This window comes from Agelaius phoeniceus, chromosome 11 (genome assembly GCF_051311805.1).
Source record: "Agelaius phoeniceus isolate bAgePho1 chromosome 11, bAgePho1.hap1, whole genome shotgun sequence".
NCBI classification, from domain to species: Eukaryota; Metazoa; Chordata; class Aves; order Passeriformes; family Icteridae; genus Agelaius; species Agelaius phoeniceus.
In genome coordinates this window covers 924,992-944,533 of record NC_135275.1, presented here as the reverse complement: position 1 = coordinate 944,533, position 19,542 = coordinate 924,992, and the positions used below count along the sequence as shown (strand labels likewise).

The 19,542-nt window shown below is 43.3% G+C and overlaps 1 protein-coding gene across 14 annotated transcripts in view; it reads right to left on the bottom strand.

The window, feature by feature from the left end:
- The window catches only part of WNK2 (WNK lysine deficient protein kinase 2), a 95,901-nt gene that overhangs the window by 56,333 nt on the left and 20,026 nt on the right, over positions 1-19,542 (bottom strand). For all 14 annotated transcript variants that reach the window (XM_077184738.1, XM_077184743.1, XM_077184732.1 and 11 more), the window contains exons 2-3: positions 3,807-3,979; positions 2,605-2,825 (exon numbers count right to left, since the gene is read on the bottom strand). In XM_077184738.1, the coding sequence (XP_077040853.1) occupies positions 2,605-2,825; positions 3,807-3,979 (394 nt within the window). The remainder of the gene's footprint in view (positions 1-2,604; positions 2,826-3,806; positions 3,980-19,542) is intronic.

The window sequence follows — 19,542 nt, the reverse complement described above, 5'->3', positions numbered from 1 at the left end:
CTCCAGAGATACAAAGGCAGACAGCACTTTGGAAACCAGAAGTATCACAAATCACCTACAGAGTCATGCACAAAACATCAAACCTAATTCTGTCACTGGTTTAGTGGGACAAATCAATGAGGCTACTCATAGAACAAGGTCCTACTCAATAGGAATTAGGGAATCAGGAATCTGATGCAACTTGGTAAATATGAAGTGAGGCACTGGGAGATGCAGCTTGGGGACAAGCAGCAACCCCAACACTGGCAACATTTCCTCAGCAAACTACTCTCAAAAGGGAGGGCTTACAAAGCAAAACAGAAAACTATTAACATTTGGGTAATTCATTCCAGGAACTGTATCTCATACTGTAATTCATTTATTTCCTTTCTACATAGAAAAGATGAAGGAAGAGAGATCAGTGCAATGGTGTGTCAAGGGACAGTAGCAGCAAGCTGTTGGGATGCCAAAAAAAGAGTGGCAGGTTTTGGACCATGAGAAAGACCCAGATAAACTCTTTCTGTCCAGCCTCAGCACCCAAACTGCCCCCAGCCCTGGCAGATCCCATCAATGCTTTGTTATGTCATCACTAATCAGCAACAAAAGCACAACCCTAATTAAAGTAACATAGAATCAGAAAAAGTAGTTCTGGCATATTCCAGGATGGTTTGGATTGGAAGGTACCTTAAAGATCATCCCATCCACCCCAGCCATCTCACCCCCTGAGAGGTAGTGACACCTACCACTATCCCATGTGGCTCCAAGCCCCATCCGACCTGGCCTTGGACACTTCCAGGGATCCAGGGGCAGCCACAGCTGCTCTGGGCACCCTGTGCCAGGGCCTCACCACCCTCACAGTAATATGTTTCTTCCTAATATTAGTGTAAATCTCTTCCAGGTACAAGCCATCACTCAAGTCCCTAAAGAAATTGAGGAAACATCATACCTGGAGGTGTCCCAGGCCAGGCTGGATGGAGCTTGGAGCAACCTGGGGCAGAGGAAGGTATCCCAGCCATGGAAGACAAGATGATCTTTAAGACCCCTTCTAATCCCAACCATTCTAGGATTTTCTGACTTGTCCAAAACTCTTTTTAAACGGCAACGTAAAGGACAACCCTCAAAATTAGGGTCTGCTTTTGCACACATTTCTGGAGTAGACTTGACTTAACTTATGAACAAGTATTTCTGTAAAATTAATTTCACAAAATTCAAGATTGATCTCTTCCCTTGTTTATGTTCTTCCACCTTGTCCTTCCACCTCAAAGACACTCATGCCTACAGCCTCAGCAAATCAGCCAGACCCATGTCATGGAGGCTCAGTGTAGTTGCTCTCTCTGGGTGTTGTTAAAGCTGTCACTAAGGCAGAGGCTGATACTCAGAAAAGGTTAACAGCTGCCACAAGAAATTATTTTGGAGCTGCTGCCTTGCTTTAGAAGGAACACAACTCAGCAGTGAATCTCATGAATTCCAGAGCATTTAAAACAAATCTGAAAAAGTGATAGCAATAGTCTAAGAAACAAATGGAATACTTGGCAGCATTCCAAAGCAGAACAAAAATGACATTTCCCCCATTCCTTGGAGTGGAAAGGAATACCTACAAGCATCCTTCAACATAACAGCCCAGCTAAACGTGAAGCTGTTCAGCACCCACTCAGCTGCTCTTGGCAGGAGCAGGTTTGCCCTGGCTGGGCTCCTGCAGAGACACCGCAGTGTGCTGATTTCATCCCTTCCAGCCAACGTGAAATGCAGCTACTGATATGCCTTTAGAGCTACTCCCTCTGCAGAGGGGGCAGCATTACTCATCACCAGTGTTTCCATGCCTCCTTTATTCTCTCCTTGGAGCAGTAGTGCTCATGAAAATTATAAGCTTAGTTTTATTGCCAAAATGAATGCAGACACTTTGCCAGCATCCTGCAGCCCTTACAGTATCAAATTCCTTTCAGACATGACTGTATTTTGATGGTGTTCTGTTCATAACTGATTTTACAAAAACCTGTATAAGTATTACTAGTATTCTTACCAATATTAGTACTACTGATGCTATTCCTTGTATTGCTACTACTGATACTATTCCCAGTATAGATATGACTGATATTATTCCCAGTACTAGTACTTCTGGAATTATTCCCAATATTGGTATTACTTATATTATTCCCAGTATTGTTATTGTTGATATTATTCCAATATGTCCCATGAACAACTGTTACCCTGCAAAAAATTATTTGAAGAAATACTGACCCTCAACAGAGAAAAACACCACCAGTTACGAGAAGTTAAAAATGAGAGAAACTTAACAAATATAAACAAACACGAGTTCATTAAAATCAATGAAATTAGGCAGATCCACAGCAGCCAAGTACATATCTGAAATTTCTACTGTTTAGACTTCACTGGTTCTGGGCTCCCTATGCATTAAGGATGATACAGGAGGAAGGAGAAGAGGAAGATACCATTACTTACTGATTCCTATTTTTATAGGGGTATAGAGGCAACAGTCCCAAACCCACTTTAACTTCCACTACCAATTTGCTACTTTAAAATCACTAATGCAAAATGGGAAAGGAAGATGTTAAATAGACAGCCACGATACTGACCGAGGGAAGCCAAAGAGAACAGGAGCATTACCTATGACACTTTTGGCAAATGAAGCTCTTTTGAGTGTTGCCAAACCCAAGTCTCCTATTTTCACAGATCCAGTTGGTCCAGTAATAAAAATATTATCACATTTCAAGTCTCTGTGAATTATTGGTGGAGTTCTTGTGTGTAAGAAAAGAAGACCCTTCAGGATTTGCCGACACCAACTCCGCAGGACTTTAGGTTTCATCACTTTAAACCTCTTCAGATACCTGGAGCACAACACACACACAAGTGGGTAAAAAGGAAGTGAAAATACTTTGTTAGAGATTTGAGGGGCTTTAACATCATAGCTTAAGTTTTCTGAAACTCCACTATGGATAAAAGCCCTTTATTAGATGCCACAAGAGCAGCACAGAAATATCCCAAAATTGAATGAAATAGATCTTTACAAAGGAGGAATTAGAGCATTCAGTTTTAGGGAGGATGATAATAAGCATTTTTGGTGCAAATACAACCAAATATTTTGAAGTCTAATCATTCAGTGATTCATTTCACGAAGAGAAGAGCTTTGGAATATGTTCATATATTTTGAATCAGAAGAATACTGAAGTTTAATTTTAACCACAAACTTAGACCTTTGTACCACACACCTGCATTTCTTTCTATTTACCTGAAGCGCTGGTTGGGAGGGGACATTTGGGGAAGATGTAGGGACTGCTAATGCACTGGCAGAGTAGCACACTGGGTGAGTACTGCTCCCATTGGGGCTGAAAATCTGTTCCAGAATTCATGCCAACTGCTTTATATCAGCCTTAACAAGACTGTCAGTACCAGAAGCTATTAATTCATATTGTTTAGGAGATAACCTAGAGCACCTTCAGCTTCTGAGAGATTCTACCATTCAAGTGCTATTCCATTTGAATTCCCTAACAAAACATGCAAATACAAGCCCAAGAGCAAGTACAAAACACACCCTGACAAATCCAAACGTCACAGGCGGAAAATGAAACACACCAGAGAACAGCTTTGAGTTGCATAACTGAAACAGGGAAGCAGGCAGAAAGAGACGGAGGCCAAAATTCTGCCCATCAAACCACTGCGGTTCAAATGCAGGGACAAATGACAGACACCAGAGAACAGCTCCATTTTTTGCTTTTATCTGGAGATGGCTTTTTTCAGCATACAAAAGTAGGATTTTGCTATAAATGTCTGCTGCTATTCTTAGCCCCTTGCAGGAGCACAGTACTTACGTCTTCAGTGTTCCAGAGGTCATCAGCTCGGTAACCAGCACGATGCATCTTTTGCCTTTTGCACAGGATTCCCAGAAGTCATAAAACCTCACGATGTTTGGGTGCTGTAGACCTTTCAACATTTCTGCTTCCTCTTTAAATCTCTGCCTCTCTACTTTTGTGAGTTTTCTGTCCTATAAGCCAAAATGAGACATTATTATTAGTGATGGACAAAAATAAAGGCCCTGCATTGCCAGGATGTTCAGAATTTTAGATTTGTTTTATGCTCGTGTCAAGAGCAATCATAAAATCTTTTATGTAAGAGAGCAGCAGCATTATGAACTAGGGCACTCGGCCTAATTCCAGTATCAAGAAAACAAAGAGATGCCTGTGCTACGCCATTCTTATGACAGCACTAATATTTCAGTCACCATGAACACACCCGTGGCATGATGGATCAACCCTCAGCTATTTCTTCATGTTTGGGTGTCGAGAGGCTCCTCATCCAAGGGATTAATACCCATAGGATGCCATTTCCAGGTATGAGTGTTCTCACAGCCAGGACGGCTCCCACTGTCCTCAGCTGATCCTGGATGCACTGGTACAAAGCACCAGCTGAGGTCCTTGCTGCTCACCACACTGGGTTCTACAGCCCATCCTGTTTACCTCAGGCTAAATTAAAACCATGTTACTTTCCAAAAAAATCCAAACACATAAATTTTTTTATGTGTTTGCTGTTCTGCTTCATTTTGGAGACTTTTCCCTTCTTTTTGGTAAAGGAAGTGTTTGCAACTGTCCTTCAGCTTCTTGCATAGGCTGCATATGCATGGAAATTCTTTAGATTAGAAATGTGAAAATGTCATGTTCTACTACTCTGGTTTTCCTGGGGAATTTCAGGGCATTTCCCCTCCAGGCTATGACGTGACCCTGTCCAGCACATGCAGAGACTCTCTGTCTCCCATGGCTCAGAAGAAACTCCAGGGCTGCCTAGACCTCCCCAGCACATGGACACCTCAAAGAGGCAGCCTGGACACTCGCTCCAACCTCTTAGGATGATGAAACAAGGCAGCATGGGAGGTCCACCCCAGACCCCACCATCATGCCTGCCTGGTTTGCCCCCCTTGGTCAAAGCACTGCCCACCCCTGCCCTAGAAATTGAGCTTTTGGGATCTTTAGACGGTGCTCTTACACAGAAAGCCAAAGGCTCACCAATTACCAAGATTAATTAGTGTGTATTTTGACCTCAGACTTCTTTCTTTTCTCAAGTCAGTTAGGCACATCTATACAAGCTGCACTCCTTTGCACACAGAATGAATTAAATGGGAACACAGCTGACTTGTAGCCAAGATGCAAAAGAATCACTGCCATTTCCACAGCCTGTCCTCACGCACAATCCCAGACAGTTCAAGATGGGAATGAGAATTCCCATGGCTACAAACACTTCACGCGGAGACTTCATCACAGGAAACACAGGGTTGGAACTATGATTTGGCTCTTGGTGGATGACAAAACCCTGCCACAGTGCTGTGTGTGCACAGGGGGAGCGTTTCCATTGGTACTGGGACTATTCAGGGTGCTCTCTGCTCACTCTGAGATCCATGGAGCAGCATCAGAGCAAACCCTGCTCAAGCAGCAGCAGCAGCCCAGGGGCTGGGCTGTGCAGGGTGCCTGCGGTGACCTGGCCTGGGTCCCCAGGGCAGGCAGAGCCCCCCATGCCCCACAGGGACAGCAGCACACAGAACACCCACAGCCGAGCCAGGCAGCACTTCTGCTACTCTGCACCAGCCACCTTTCTTCTAAAGCAAAAAAATAAAGCTAAAAAAAACCAACAAAAAAACCAAGCTGTCTAACAAGTCAGGCAAGAAGAGCCACAGAACTGCTCTCAAATCCACCACTTCTTCCCTACTGCTGAGTTTCCTTCTAATTTAAAACCTGTAGAATAAATCAGACACACTGCTGTTAGGAAGGAGAAGGAGCAAGTCCCCATTCAAGGCAGGAAGAGCAGAGTGGGAGCTGGCAGAGAAAAGGAAAGGTGGCCTCATAGATCCAACAGATTTGCAAATACTTTCCAATTAAAAAAAAAAAAAGTAATACCATAGTCCTTGACTCTCATTTCCAGGTTTCTGAGCACTGTGAGAACTTTTCCACTGCTACTTTATTGGTAACTTTTAAAACTATCCTTCAGCACACAACCATATTCTCTATATTCTACATATTACAAGCAGGATCATTTTTGGCAACTGCAACAAAGTGAGTCTGGAAGGCACATGCGTGTTTTATTTGTAATTACAGTAGAAAAAAATCTGGATTTTTTAAATCAGATTGATGAAAAAGCATTGAGCATTGCTGAAGAATTGAGCATTGTTTTCCAGCTGGAGAGGCAAGGTGAGGGCCAGGGCAGAGTAGCCACTCCTGCGGCTGCAGCCTCCACCACAGGAGGGGTCTCTGGTGCCATCAGGGCTCAAGCAGCCTCCTTGAAATTCCTCCAGGCTGAACCTGACATGAGTCACTGGCAAAAACATAACCTGATTCTGAAAGGGCTTAAAGGTCGAAGTGTTTTCTACTCTGAAGCAGCAGAAACACCTGTTTAACTGCATGACTCACTCAGGGTTTAATCCAAACCCAAGAAACCTTCACTGGGGTCAGAGACACTCATTCCCCATCATATAATCCACACAAGGCAAAATGTTCTCATCCTGAAACTAAGGATGTAAGCCTGAAACCACCTCCAGGCATTACATTTTAATGTAATTACATTAAAACAGGATTGTTTGGAAAGGTCATGACAAAGGTCATGACAAAGAAAGGTGGTCATGGACTCATGGAATAGTTTGGGTTGGAAGGGGCCCTAAAGATCTGGGTATGAGGAAGAATCTCTGCACTATGAGGATGGGCAGGCCCTGGCACAGGGTGCCCAGAGCAGCTGGGGCTGCCCCTGGATTCCTGGCAGTGTCCAAGGCCAGGCTGGACAGGGCTTGGAGCAGCCCGGGACAGAGGGAGGTGTCCCTGCCATGGCAGGGGGTGGACAAGATGGGATTTGAGGTCTCTTCCAACCCAAACCATTCTGTGATTCTATGAATTTCTGATTAGCACTTTAGAGCCTCAATTCTGGTAAACCCCACAGTCATTTAAACTGGATTAACATGATATTTGCGGCAGGAAGATACAAAGTGAATATCCTATCTATAACCAAATTTCTGCTAATTCAACACGTGTATGTTCTCTGCTTCTCCCTACTCATCACAGCTGGGAAAAAAATGCTTCTGTCTGTTATTACAAATTTTATCCCTTCATTAAGTTCCTTATGGGGAACAACAGCAAAGACAGGAATTAGTAAGTAAATGTGTTAACAAAAGGAAAGGGAAAACTTACTAATTAAATTTCTGGAATGACACCCAAATTAACAGCAGGAACATGTTCAGTTAGTCATCCCCAAGCATCATTTCCTCCAGGTTGTAACATATGGGCTCTGACTAAGGATCTGAAAATTATACAAGCAGGAGACTGGCTTTCACCTGAGCCTTCAGAAGATTTCCAAGATTAACAAACAAGGTCAAATTTCTTGCCTAATTCCTTGCAAGGAGGAAATCGATTTGGGAATGAACTCCATCCCCCCACCATGAAGAAAGGGCCCTTGCAAAGAAGACTACATAAATTTTTCACATTCAATACACAGAACTGTGTAGGAGAAGAGTCTGGAGCACAGCTGCTGCAAACTAGAAAGTTGTGCTGCTTTGCAGTTTCACAGAAATTTTTTAATTTTCTCCTTTTAAAGTCTTGAATTTTCACTAATGTTAAAAAATTTTAAACTACTTTAAACACCTGGATATCTTCCCTACTTCCTGGCCTATGGACATCTGTGTCCAGCTAGCTTATAAATACTGCTTTCTTAAAAGTTTTGTGTTTTGTTTTGTTTTTAAATTCTTTAACTGACATAGCTGCATTTACTGATGGTTATTTAATTTTCTCTCATTTTGAACAGATGAAGGCCTGACTGTAAGACAAGTAGGAGCAATAGGTCAGAAATGAGGGTAGGGCTCACCTCCATCATGCAGAAGCCTGACCCATGCTGGTGATGAAGAAAGAAAAACCAGAGGCACTTCTGAGCCAGGGACAGAAATCAAATACCTACATCAGCAGAATGAACATCTGTTCAGATCATTCCATTTTCACATCTGCATTCCAAGTACACACTTTTGCACATGTACCGCAACTACTCTTCTAATCAGAGATGGCCTCAAGTGTGAAGTCAGCCACGGGACCCACTACCAGCTGTCTCCGGTGGAACTGTCAGTTTCCTGTGGATTTATGGACAGTAGCAGTCCTGCTTTCATGTACCAGCCTTATATCTTTAGTATTATCTTGCCTATGCAAGAAATGTTTAATAGCATCCAGGACCTTTCATTCCCACACCCCATATACTCAGTTATAAGCACTTATCACTTACAGCAATCCTAAAGGATAAAATCTCCTCTCTGTGAACAAACAGTAGATGCCATGAGACAACTTGCAAATCAAGAAAAAAGATTTTACAGCTTCATTCCCTATCAGAATCCAGCCAACATTCTTCTTCAGTCAGTAACCCCGGCCAAGTTACAGCCTGCTATTTGTCAGCGGCACTACTGAAGCGCAGGGAGGTTTTCCCAGGGGGAACTCATTTTCCAAAGGCATAAAAGCAGTCCTTGTCCCCATGGATACTCACAATTCAGTGAACAGGAGCTGTGGAACAGGCTGAGGAAGATTTACTTATTTGCCTGAGTCATTGCTAGAAATCTATGGAAAATTAGGAATTGTATTCAGACCTTTATGGCTAAATTTGGCACAGTAGAAGAGGCTGAGTATGGCTTATTGCTGGATATAGCTTGCTGCTTTCTAAATTGACTAAGGCATACCTCAAAGCCTTACAGCAGAGGAACAGTGGGATCTTCACATCTTCTATTGAACCTCAGAACTTCAGCAGCTCGTCCTGCGAGGGCAGGAGGAAGGGGAATCAATACCCCAAATCTCCAATCCCCAAAGAGCCACAAACACACCCAAGAAACAGAACACCATGGACAGGCCATGCGTTTTAGAGGTGAAAACCTCTGTACACCACAGGCAGTGTGTGTTTTACAGGTGAAAACCTCCCAACATAACCACACCATGACAACCAATGCTTAAACAAAAGAAGTTCTTGTCACAAGCAATTAAATTAATTTCAGGTAGCACCTCCTTAACTTCCTTAATTACCAGTGCTTCACAGGTTCCACATAAGCTTGTGAATGCAAATGACATACCAAAACAGCTCTGACTTGCCTCACAAAACACCTTTTTCAAAGGAAACTCTGAAATCAATGTGTGAAAAAAGCTCCATGATACCAGATCCCCCTTGAAAGAAAAAGCCCTAACAACGAAAAAACCACTTCAGGCACGTCATGAGAACCCCGTGTTTCAGTATTTTCTGAAATCCCATCTGACCCCAGCATTTACTGAAGTTTAAGCAACAATTGGTTGTTTTTTTTAAAAAGCGTTCTGCTTCAACCTACTTCTTGTAACTCACAAACACAGTAACTGGGCAGGTAAATTACCCTCGCTCCAGTGCTGGACTTGTCAGCACAGGAGGGATGCTCCAGCTATCCCCTGGAGGCTCAATCCTGGGCTGTCCCACAGCACGAGTGGAGAGACATTTCAGTGCTGTGCGTAAAATATCACCTTCAAAGAGGTGGAAATGGGGGACAGGAGCCAGAGAGAATCCACTGCCCTTGAAGGGCTTGTACCCCTGGTGTGCTGTGACCATTAAAACCTGTCTCAGCACCAGCCCAACAGCAGAGCGCTCGTGTGCTGGGATAAGCCATCCCCTTTGTGCTTCTTCCATCTCACCTCCTTACTCTAAGGCAGTTTGCAAATTAACTTATTGTATAGATATGAAATCCCCTTATATTTTCTGGTCTAGTGGAAGGTCATGGGAGTTGGAAGATGATCTCTGAGGTCACTTCCAACTCAAACCATTCAAGGATTCTATGATTCTCTTTGCTGTGTGTTTGCTACACAGACACAGTATCTTTCCTAAAGAAGAGAGATGCCACCTCTTGCTCACCTGAGAGCCTGCCAGAGAAGCCCTACCACCCTCTGCAGTCTGAGAGGAGGCACCAAAACTGTTGTTATTTACCAAATGTTGTTATTTACCCAAACAGCATGCAATGCTCCCTCGGCCAATGAGCTTCACCAACCAAAATAAACACAGTGTGAAGAATTAGCAGAATAAGCAAAGTTCAATTTAGCTTTGCTCTGGCAAGTTTAATCTTGGGGCAGCCTTCAATCCTGCCTATCTAACAAGAAAACAGCATTTTCATCTCATTATTGCAACCATTTCCCATCTAGTTATAACCTAGCAATTGCCCACTTCAATCTGTAGAACACTATTGAAGTGAAATAATCATACCAGTGAATTAATCATAGTCCACCAGGAACCCTAAACAGGCAATAGGATGCTCAGTTGGTCCGTGATGATGGCTTAGGAATGGTACTCCCCAGTTCAGTTCCCCCAGTGAGACTGTCCAAGACAAACACTGCTTTCTCTCACTCCTTTTTCCCCCTACCCTCTGTGGCAGGATGGAGAGTAGAATATATATTTTCTGACTCCCAAACAAAGCCCTTGGACTGTGTTGCATTTGTCAGTGACCCCCAGCTTAGGCAACCTTACCAATCCTAGAAGATGCCCATAGAATAGCCCTTCAAGCATTGTGATGATGTCCCTGAAGGGTTGGGAGTCTTCAATTACACACTAAGTACATTTATTTCAGAAAACTACCTCAAGTTCAAATTAGTAAAAAAATTACCACAAACCCACAAAACACCCTAAGATTCCCCACCAAACAGACAGATGGAGTAAACTGTAGGTGAGATTTTCAGAGGTCCTCAAATCATCCACAGCTATGAATATACCTCTAATATGACCACTCTTCTAACAAAATCACCTTGTGTCACATAAAAGCAGCACTAAAAAGCCATTTCTTACTTGATTCTGTGCTGAGCCTAGGAGAGCACTGAGCATGAGGAGATCCCCTTGGCCACTGAACCACAGAATCCCTTGACTTAGGAAGAACCCATGAGGATCGTTGAATCCAACAACAGCCCTGCCCAGATCCACCAACAATCCCACCCTGTCCATCCCTGCCAGCGCTGTCCAAAGGCTCCTGGAGCTCTTGCAGCCTCAGGGCCGTGCCCATGCCCTGGGGAGCCTGGGCAGTGCCAGCACCCTCTGGGGGAAGAATCTTTCCCTAAAATTCAACCTAACCCTGCCCTGGCACAGCTTCATGGTGATCACTGAGGTCCTATCATTGGTCACCAAAAGGAAGAGATCAGTGCCTGCCCCCTCTCCTGTCCCTCAGGAGGACATTGCAGACCACAATGAGGTCTTTCATCATCACCATCATCAGTCTCACTGGCCAGAGCTGCAGCAGCTATCTTGAGCTCTCCATGCAGAAGAACATCTTGTACCATCCACATTCTTTATCACGCCAATGACTTAGCCTTATTGAGCTGGACGCATTTTATCTTGTTCCCAGTGAAGAGCTGTCTTGGTGCCAGGCAAGCATGGAAAACTTGCCCGCACAGCCTTCCGTGTAAGTTCAGTATCTCAGAAATTTTCATGTCCCTGTTTCCACAAAACATGCAAGACTGACCAAGTTCACATGTGCCTTTATACTGACATGCTGAAATTAATTATACTGAGGGATAGGAATGTAAAATAGCTGGAAAACAGAAAAGTGATGAGTCTTTGCACAGATCTTAATTTAAACTCCAACAGTAGCTCAATGAATCCTGGAGAGAAACTTTCTCAGTTCTTCCCTCACACTGCGGCCTACTAAGCCTCCTACATCAAGTCATTTAATGCTTCTGTGCCCACATTTTGCATTTCTAACGCTTACAGAAAAAGGATAAGGAGTTCCTCAGTGCATCCAGGAGATCTATGGAAGAGCAGCACCCTAAATCTCGGGGGTCTCTGTGGTCAGGATGACCCCAAGATGTGTCAGAGAGTCTCTTTTCCCAGCCCGGCAACTGAAGGAGGAGTCAGGATTCTTCTGGTTTTCAAGGCTGTTTATTTTCTGTTATCTATAATAACATTCTTTCCCTGACCTGCTGAGGTCCATTCAGCAGGTCAGTCAGTGGCACACTCCCCACCTTCAGGCTGGTGTTGTCTTTTTTATACTAAAAACTATGTGTACTTTATTTACAATTATTTTCCAATACCTATCACCTATGTTAGACAGTGTGTTCCTACTCTAAACCAATCCAAAAGTGCCGCCATCACCCAGAAGATGGAGGCTAGGAAGAAGGAGAAAGAAGAACAAGGCATGCCCAAATTCTTCCTCTTGGGACCCCAAGTCCCCATTCTAAAAAGCCCAAAATTCTACTTTTCACCCTGTGACAAACTATCATTCTACTTAAAACTTTCATGGCTTGCAATTCCAATTACCAATTTAAGGTTGGTAATTTTTTCCATGGGTCAAAATCAAAGGCACAGAAGTCTCGGACTCTGTGCCAAGGTCTCTGAGCCCCCTGGCAGGGCCTCTAGCCATCCAGGGCAGCCAGAGGGATGTCCTGGGTTCCAACACCTAACCAGCAGTATTGAGAGCTCTTCTCAACCTAACCTGCTTTTAGTTTTAGCTAGGGACCTCTGAGGGGAAATACCAGAAAATATTCCTTTAGAATAATTTGCTCTTTCTGTTTTGAAGAAAACATCCTTGCAGAGTGTCATATAATTGCAATTACCTAACTCCCCAGGTAATACCAGTGCTAGGTTGGACAGGTCTTGGAGTGACTTGATCTAATGGAAGGTGTCTCTGCCTATGGCAGGGGTGGAACAGGATGAGCTTTAAGGTCCCTTCTAACCCAAACCATCCTGTGATTCCATGACTCTATAAACTCCTGCATCTGAAAAGTCATGAGCCTCAAAGGCCCTGAAGCTGCTCCAGGAACACTGCTCTTGTTCCAGCCCTGCTCCACAGCATGCAGCACCCAAGAAAGGACCAACTGCTTACTGCTGCTGCAGGAGGTAAAATTCAAAAGAAAACATGAAATTCAAAAGAAAACATAAAATTCAAAAGAAAACATGGGAAGAATATAGTGTGGAGACAAAGGAAAAAGCAAATAGCCCAACTGCCATAACAACTCAAGAGACTGGACAAGCATTCAATGCTTGCAAAGCTCTGGGAAATTGAGGAGAGGGACCTTTCACTGTTACAAAGCCACTCTTCAGATTGGGGTATCCCAGCTCCTAAATATTTAAGAGAGCTATGTGTCTGGAGTTTGGAAATGTCTTCCTTGTGAACCTTTCTAAGTGATGTAAGGAGCTGTCACTTCTGGTGCATTCCTAACACCACTTGACAACCTGTTAGAAAACACTCCAAGGCAAATGCTGCACTCCCAGACAGGATACATTCATCACAGTCTCCCATAATGGTTAGGAATTAAGCTGAAAGCATCCCTTTTGTAACAAAATAGCTCCTTTTTCTTGATTTTCCCTCCTGCAAAGCTTGACATTCTATAGCCCCGCTCAAAAGAATAACAGGAGCTTGTCAACTAAAACACACTAATAGTTAAAAATTGAACTCCCCATCCCTTGGACAGCAAGGCATGAAAGGGTAACATCAACATGAGTATGTGAGAAACAGATCTGGGCCATTTTCCAAGGAGATTATATGTTTGGGTTGATAAATATAATAACATTGACATAACAAACTCAGATTTCTGCAATGCATTTGCTTTACATTAAGAATTTTAATGAAACAGAAAATATCTGTTTACATTAAATAATTAAAAATTGGGTAAGCAATAAAAATACACATCCTTGAGGATTTTTCATGAGGTTTTGCAGGGCTGAGGTTTTATTCTAACAAAGCAATTTGAATTTTTACAAAGAACCATGGAAAAAAAGCTCATTGCTAGTAACAAAAGCGAAATTTAGAAAGAATTCGGAGAATTCTGCAGCATAAAAGTGACAGGCCACAAAGAGGGACTGAGCTTCTCATGTAAACTGCACGTGAGCAGCCCAACAATGCTGGGGCTAGACAGCCAGGCCGTGGACTGATCTGAACAGAGCTGGCGATGCTGAACAGGGCCTGGACGGCCAGCCTGGCCATGGACTGATCCCAACAGAGACTGAGGTACCCTCCTGCTGAGAAGAGCAGCTCCCAGTGCAGAGAGCACCGTGCCCCTTAGCATAGACCCTGATATTTAAGGATGGGCTCTGAGAACCAGTAAAGCCCTGGGGCATACTGTCCATGCTGGGGAGTTTCAGGCTGAACAGTTTCTCTGAGTGTCAGGGATTACCAAATTCACTGAAGAAACTCTTACAAACCAAGGCACATGCAGGAGGCTTGATCAGACAACCACAGAAGTACTTTGTAACTTCAAGTCTGTGAAACTATTCTGTTACAGCCCCCCTTATATTACAGGACACATCACCTTGGCTAAGGCCCAAAATACTGATTCAAATGGTCGTTACCAAACACAAACAAGAAAGTTCAAATCTTGGCTAGATGCTACCTCTGAAAACATGAAGTCAGCAGTCCTAAATCTAAACAAATGTGAGTGATGCTCAGTCATAGGAGTCCCTGCAGCCTATCATGACAAGAATTTGAAAACTGGATAAGAAAAAAAAAACCAACAAAACAACCCATGTCTCGTACTTTCAGATTCCAAACTGGTGGGCACAGACACATTCCTTATGAGTTGGTGTGTTCAGCTTTGATCACAGCTGTTTTGTAATTTAAAATCTGTGGCCTACAGCAGTATGGATTTTACAATGTGATGGAAGAATTATTACATGGACTGTAGTTAACAAAACGTTTGACAGAGACTCTATGGAAGCAACAATAATTAGGAAACACTACATTTCATTTTCTGAAAGATTTCAAGAACAGAATCACTGAATGACTTAGGTTGGAAAGGACCTTAAAGTTCATCTTGTACCCCCAACCGCAGGCAGGGACACCTCCCACTGTCCCAGGCTGCTCCAAACCCTGTCCAGCCTGGCCTTGGGCACTGCCAGGGATCCAGGGGCAGCCACAGCTCCTCTGGGCACCCTGTGCCAGAGCCTCACCACCATCACAGGGAACAATTCTTTCCCCATATCCCATCCATCCCTGCCCTCTGGCAGTGGGAAGCCACTCCCTGTGTCCTGTCCCTCCATCCCTTGTCCCCAGTCCCTCTCCAGCTCTCCTGGAGCCCCTTTAGGCCCTGCAAGGGGCTCCGAGCTCCCCCTGGACCTTCTCCTCTCCAGGAGAGCACCCCTAGCTCTCCCAGCCTGGCTCCAGAGCAGAGGGGCTCCAGCCCTGGAGCAGCTCCAGGGCCACCTCTGGGTCTCTCCAGCAGCTCCACACCATTCTCCTGAAGAGGCCCCAGAGCTGGGTGCAGTGCTCCAGGTCCCACCAGAGGGGGAGAATCATGCCCCTCAACAGCTGGTGACACAGCCCAGGATCGAGATGGTTAAAGAATACTCAAAAGGCTTTCAAATGGGAAAACTAGGTTATGGGAAAAAACTGCCTGGTAGTTTGAGTTTCACACTCCGATTTCATGGAGTAGTGCAAGAAGATAGTGTTTACAGAGACTACTTGCCAAAAAGGTTTGTTGTGCCAAAAAGATTTGTTGTATGTTTAATCACATATTGTTTCCTACATTCATAAAACCCAATACAAGTTAGAAAAACATACGGAAACCTTTTGCTCTGTTCTCTCTCTCTCTTCAGCTGACAGGAAAAAGCAAAAGCTGACTTTATCAACTCCCTTAAGAGGGGATCTACAGAGATGACACTGCTCTTGGCTACCTTGACGTGCACCTACACAAAGCAAACAAAAAATCCTTTTCATATGGCTGTTTGACTTCAGGCACACCAATAAGGTACTATGGAACTGAAGAACCCACCCCAGGAAAGACAGACCAACAGAAGGATTTGCGCTTTATCAATTTAGGTAAATAAAAGGACTAAAATCTCTTCAAACAAGACATCTGAAGAAAAGAACAGTAGTGCATACACATACCATATTAACTGCAGTGAACAGCACTTCATTTGATTGCTTAGATTTGTTTTTTCTTAAAGAAAATTGTATTGCCAGCAAAATGTAGGATTGAAGAACCACTGGGTTCAATGCACCTTAAAATGGTTCAATCCATCAATCCACAAATAGCATTACTGGTATACACTTTCGCCACGAAGTTTTTAAAAATAACTCTTATTTTCTCTGAAGATTGATCTCTTTGCTCAGTAAAATTTAAAAAAAAACAAAATACAGCATCATGAAAAACATGACTAGAAGTTTGGAGAAATGACCTAGGAACTATGCCTAGCTTCCATGTAACTTTAAAAGGCTCTGTAATTATTTTTTTAACTTTACAAAATTCAGGTGCTTCATCTCTCCTTAGAGGATGAAGGCTTTTCTATCAATAAAGACCAATCAATATGGCCATTTATGATTGCAAAGACTGGTCTCTCTGAGGTCCCTGTGATTGCATAGAATAAAAGCTTTTTCCACCTGTGAAACAACAGCCTTATTAATACTGAAAGAGAAAAAGCAATTGGAGTAAGACTTTTTTAATTACCAGTAGTAATGGACACCCACTGTATGGAATTTAAATCCCAGGACTGTGTTTCCCACAGTCCCCACGATAAGTGACAGGTGAGTACATGAAAGGGCCTCATCAGTCAACAAGTTATTGTGCAGTCTTGGGGAAAATGGTACATGTACAGAAAAACGAAAGCACAGATGTCTGTAGCGTCGTCTGAAAAAAATGCAAGCAGTGTATTAACCATGTATCACCAGTACCTGCCTCACCCTGGGAAAAAGAAAGGTTGTAGGATAGACCTTGCAGGAAACATATCCTTTTTGAATATTGCAGAAGAAATGCAGTTAAGACACCATGAAAAATAGCACAAGGCATGAAAATGCCTTAAAAGCTTACATAAGAGGGCAGGGCTGTCATTAAAACTCACTGGCACATTAATACCCAAGGCCACACACCTGCTTGCCATAGACTGTACCCAAGTAGGAGGCACACACAGCAGTTTATGAGTCCACCTGAAAGTCCAGCTGAAGTCTGGAACAGCAGTTTTTGCTTTTCTTCACAGCTCATGCTGATGTGTAGCTGGGGAGAGGTACTGAAAAAGTTCAGAAAGCACAGTTTAAACAAAAGGGGTTTGTTTGTTTTTTACATCACTGTGCAATTTGGCAACTCTTTATCCTCATGTGCACACACTATCAATGGGCTTCATTCCCTGAAAGCTGCCAGGGATTTCTGGGCCCTCATACTCCTTTGCAAACAAATGCTTTATTACAGATAAAGCTGTGCACTGCTTTAGTGTTCCCGTCACATCCACACCAGGATCACAAAGGGTTCTACAGATGCTAATTTTGCCAGGTCACAGTTCTGCAGGAGGAGAGAGATGCAGTGAGAAATGACCACCAACCTGAGCCCACCTGGGCTGTCTCTCTCCATACAGCTTCCATACAGGTCCATCCCCAGAGAGGCAAGATGTCAGCCTGAGCCCACCCTGTGAGTGCCATCACCTAGAGCAGGCTGGACTGACTGTGCATGTACAATAAATTAACATGCCACACCTGAGAGCTGGGCTGAGCACAGCCTGCCCACTCGTCTCAGATCCCTGCCAACCATGCAGGGAGCCCTTAATTTCCTGCACAAAATGTACAGACTCATCAAGAGGAGATGCTCATGGAAATCTGGCTATTTGACAGCTCTACTAGCCTCACAAGAAATATACAGGAGCCCTGTTTTCTTCCTCCTGGTGCTTACCATACCTCCAAGCTCTTAATTCCACAAACCCTGTCAGCAAGCCAGGCAGCACCAGATTGGACATACGACACTTCTCTGACTAAACACCATCTGCTTCGTGTGCCAAAGAACAATTCCACTCACAGCCAGCCAGCACCACTCTCCAGAAGAGCACCAGTGGAAGAGATACATGTCATTATTAAATAATACTGCTCATGTTCTACTAACAGAAGCACAAGGACCCATTTTTGGTTATGAAAACACTGACAAGGTCCACTGGTTTAATTTTACCCTAAAATGGGAGCATATGGAAAATAGTGCCCTAGGGAATAAAGCTATTCTCCTCAACAGATGTTCTTGCCAAAGGAAACATTTGGAAGGAAAGCAGGTGTGATTGATGAGATGGTTCACAACTGTAAACCTTGGCCACAACAGCAACACCATTTCCATTTCATTTTGGGCTATATCTAGAAGAAAGAAAAGCAATTATATTACCGTAACAGAAAGGGAGGAGGGCAAACACACACTCATTTTGTGTCCTTATAGAAACCATACTGTATGTTAAAATAATGCCTAGTAAAAACAGTAATAATTTAATAGTCTTTCCAATAAAGTGTTATTATTTCACAAAAAAACCCCTTCAACATAATGATAATACAGTAACGAATTTAGAGCTGATTTACCACTACAACAAATCAGGTTAGTTCCTCTTTTGTTATTACTGTCTCTCTTTACCAACCTTAAGTTAATAACCAACAATTTCTTCTAGTCTTTTTACTTGGCTGCTTCACTAAATACACACTGAGCCAGGAACAGACCTACTCTCAAGATATGAGGTCTTGTGAAAAAGCAAGCACTAACCTCAGTGTTTTAGCATCAGCCAAAAATGACACATTAACATTTCACTGCTTTTGAGATTTAAGTGCTGCATTTTTCCTCTGTTACGACCAAACCCCACCACATATAAGTTGTGACAGTACTGGCACTAGCTTGACACTTTCAGATTATGCTGAGCAGAAGGCAGCAAGACACTTGATACAGCATTCTTGGGAAGACTGTATTCTTACAAACAGTGACCTTGGCAAATGCTCCCAGACACAGCATTTCTAGAAGATATCAAGATATGGCTCCTTCATTCTGCAGGATTCTGTATGATGTCCAGGTACCTTGAAAATTAAGTCATAGAAACACTGGTTGAAAACCTTTTTTCAACCCTGTCATCAAGGAAAAAAGGAAAAAGAATCACCACTAGTAGGCTATTTAAAACAAGATGGGAACGACAACAGGAAACATCAACATCTACTGGGAACACCCTACCATCACTTCCACAGTTGTAACAATGAAGGCTGATAAATTAAGGATGACAATATTAGTTCACATATGACCCCATCACTTTGGGCTGGAATCCCAGAAGAATGGCAAGACCCCAAGAGCCAGGGCCAGGCACTGATGCTGCTCTCCTTGCTCTGAGGTTCCGTGACATCTCTGCACACTGAGCAAGTCACACACTCTTCCTGTGTAGAGCAACATTTTGCTCAAAACCACTCCAATCCTCCAGTGCTGGATAAACCACTATCAATCAGGCCACATCAGTTTATCTCTGCTCTCAAGTTCAAGGCTCCACTGGCATTGGACGCTTGGGTGATTTTTCTTATTCTGAGCCTCCAGCCATCATCAAGAACTCCAACAAAAATCAAACCTATAAACAAAAGTGTAAATGCACGACCTTAGAGGCACCAAGGCTCATCAGCAGAAAAAGAGCCTTTTGCCCTGTTTCTTTTTAAATAGGAAGCACTCTCTGGAAAACAGAAATCTGTGTGTTTACCAGTATATTCAAAACTCAAGTATTCCTGCAGGAGCAAACCTGACATAACTTCAGGATAATACAGCTCTTTAAAAACAAAAGGCAAAAACTCACAATTCAGAAGCAATATGAGCACTTAAAAAATATATTTACAAATAAAATGTGTGGGCGTGTGTTAATATA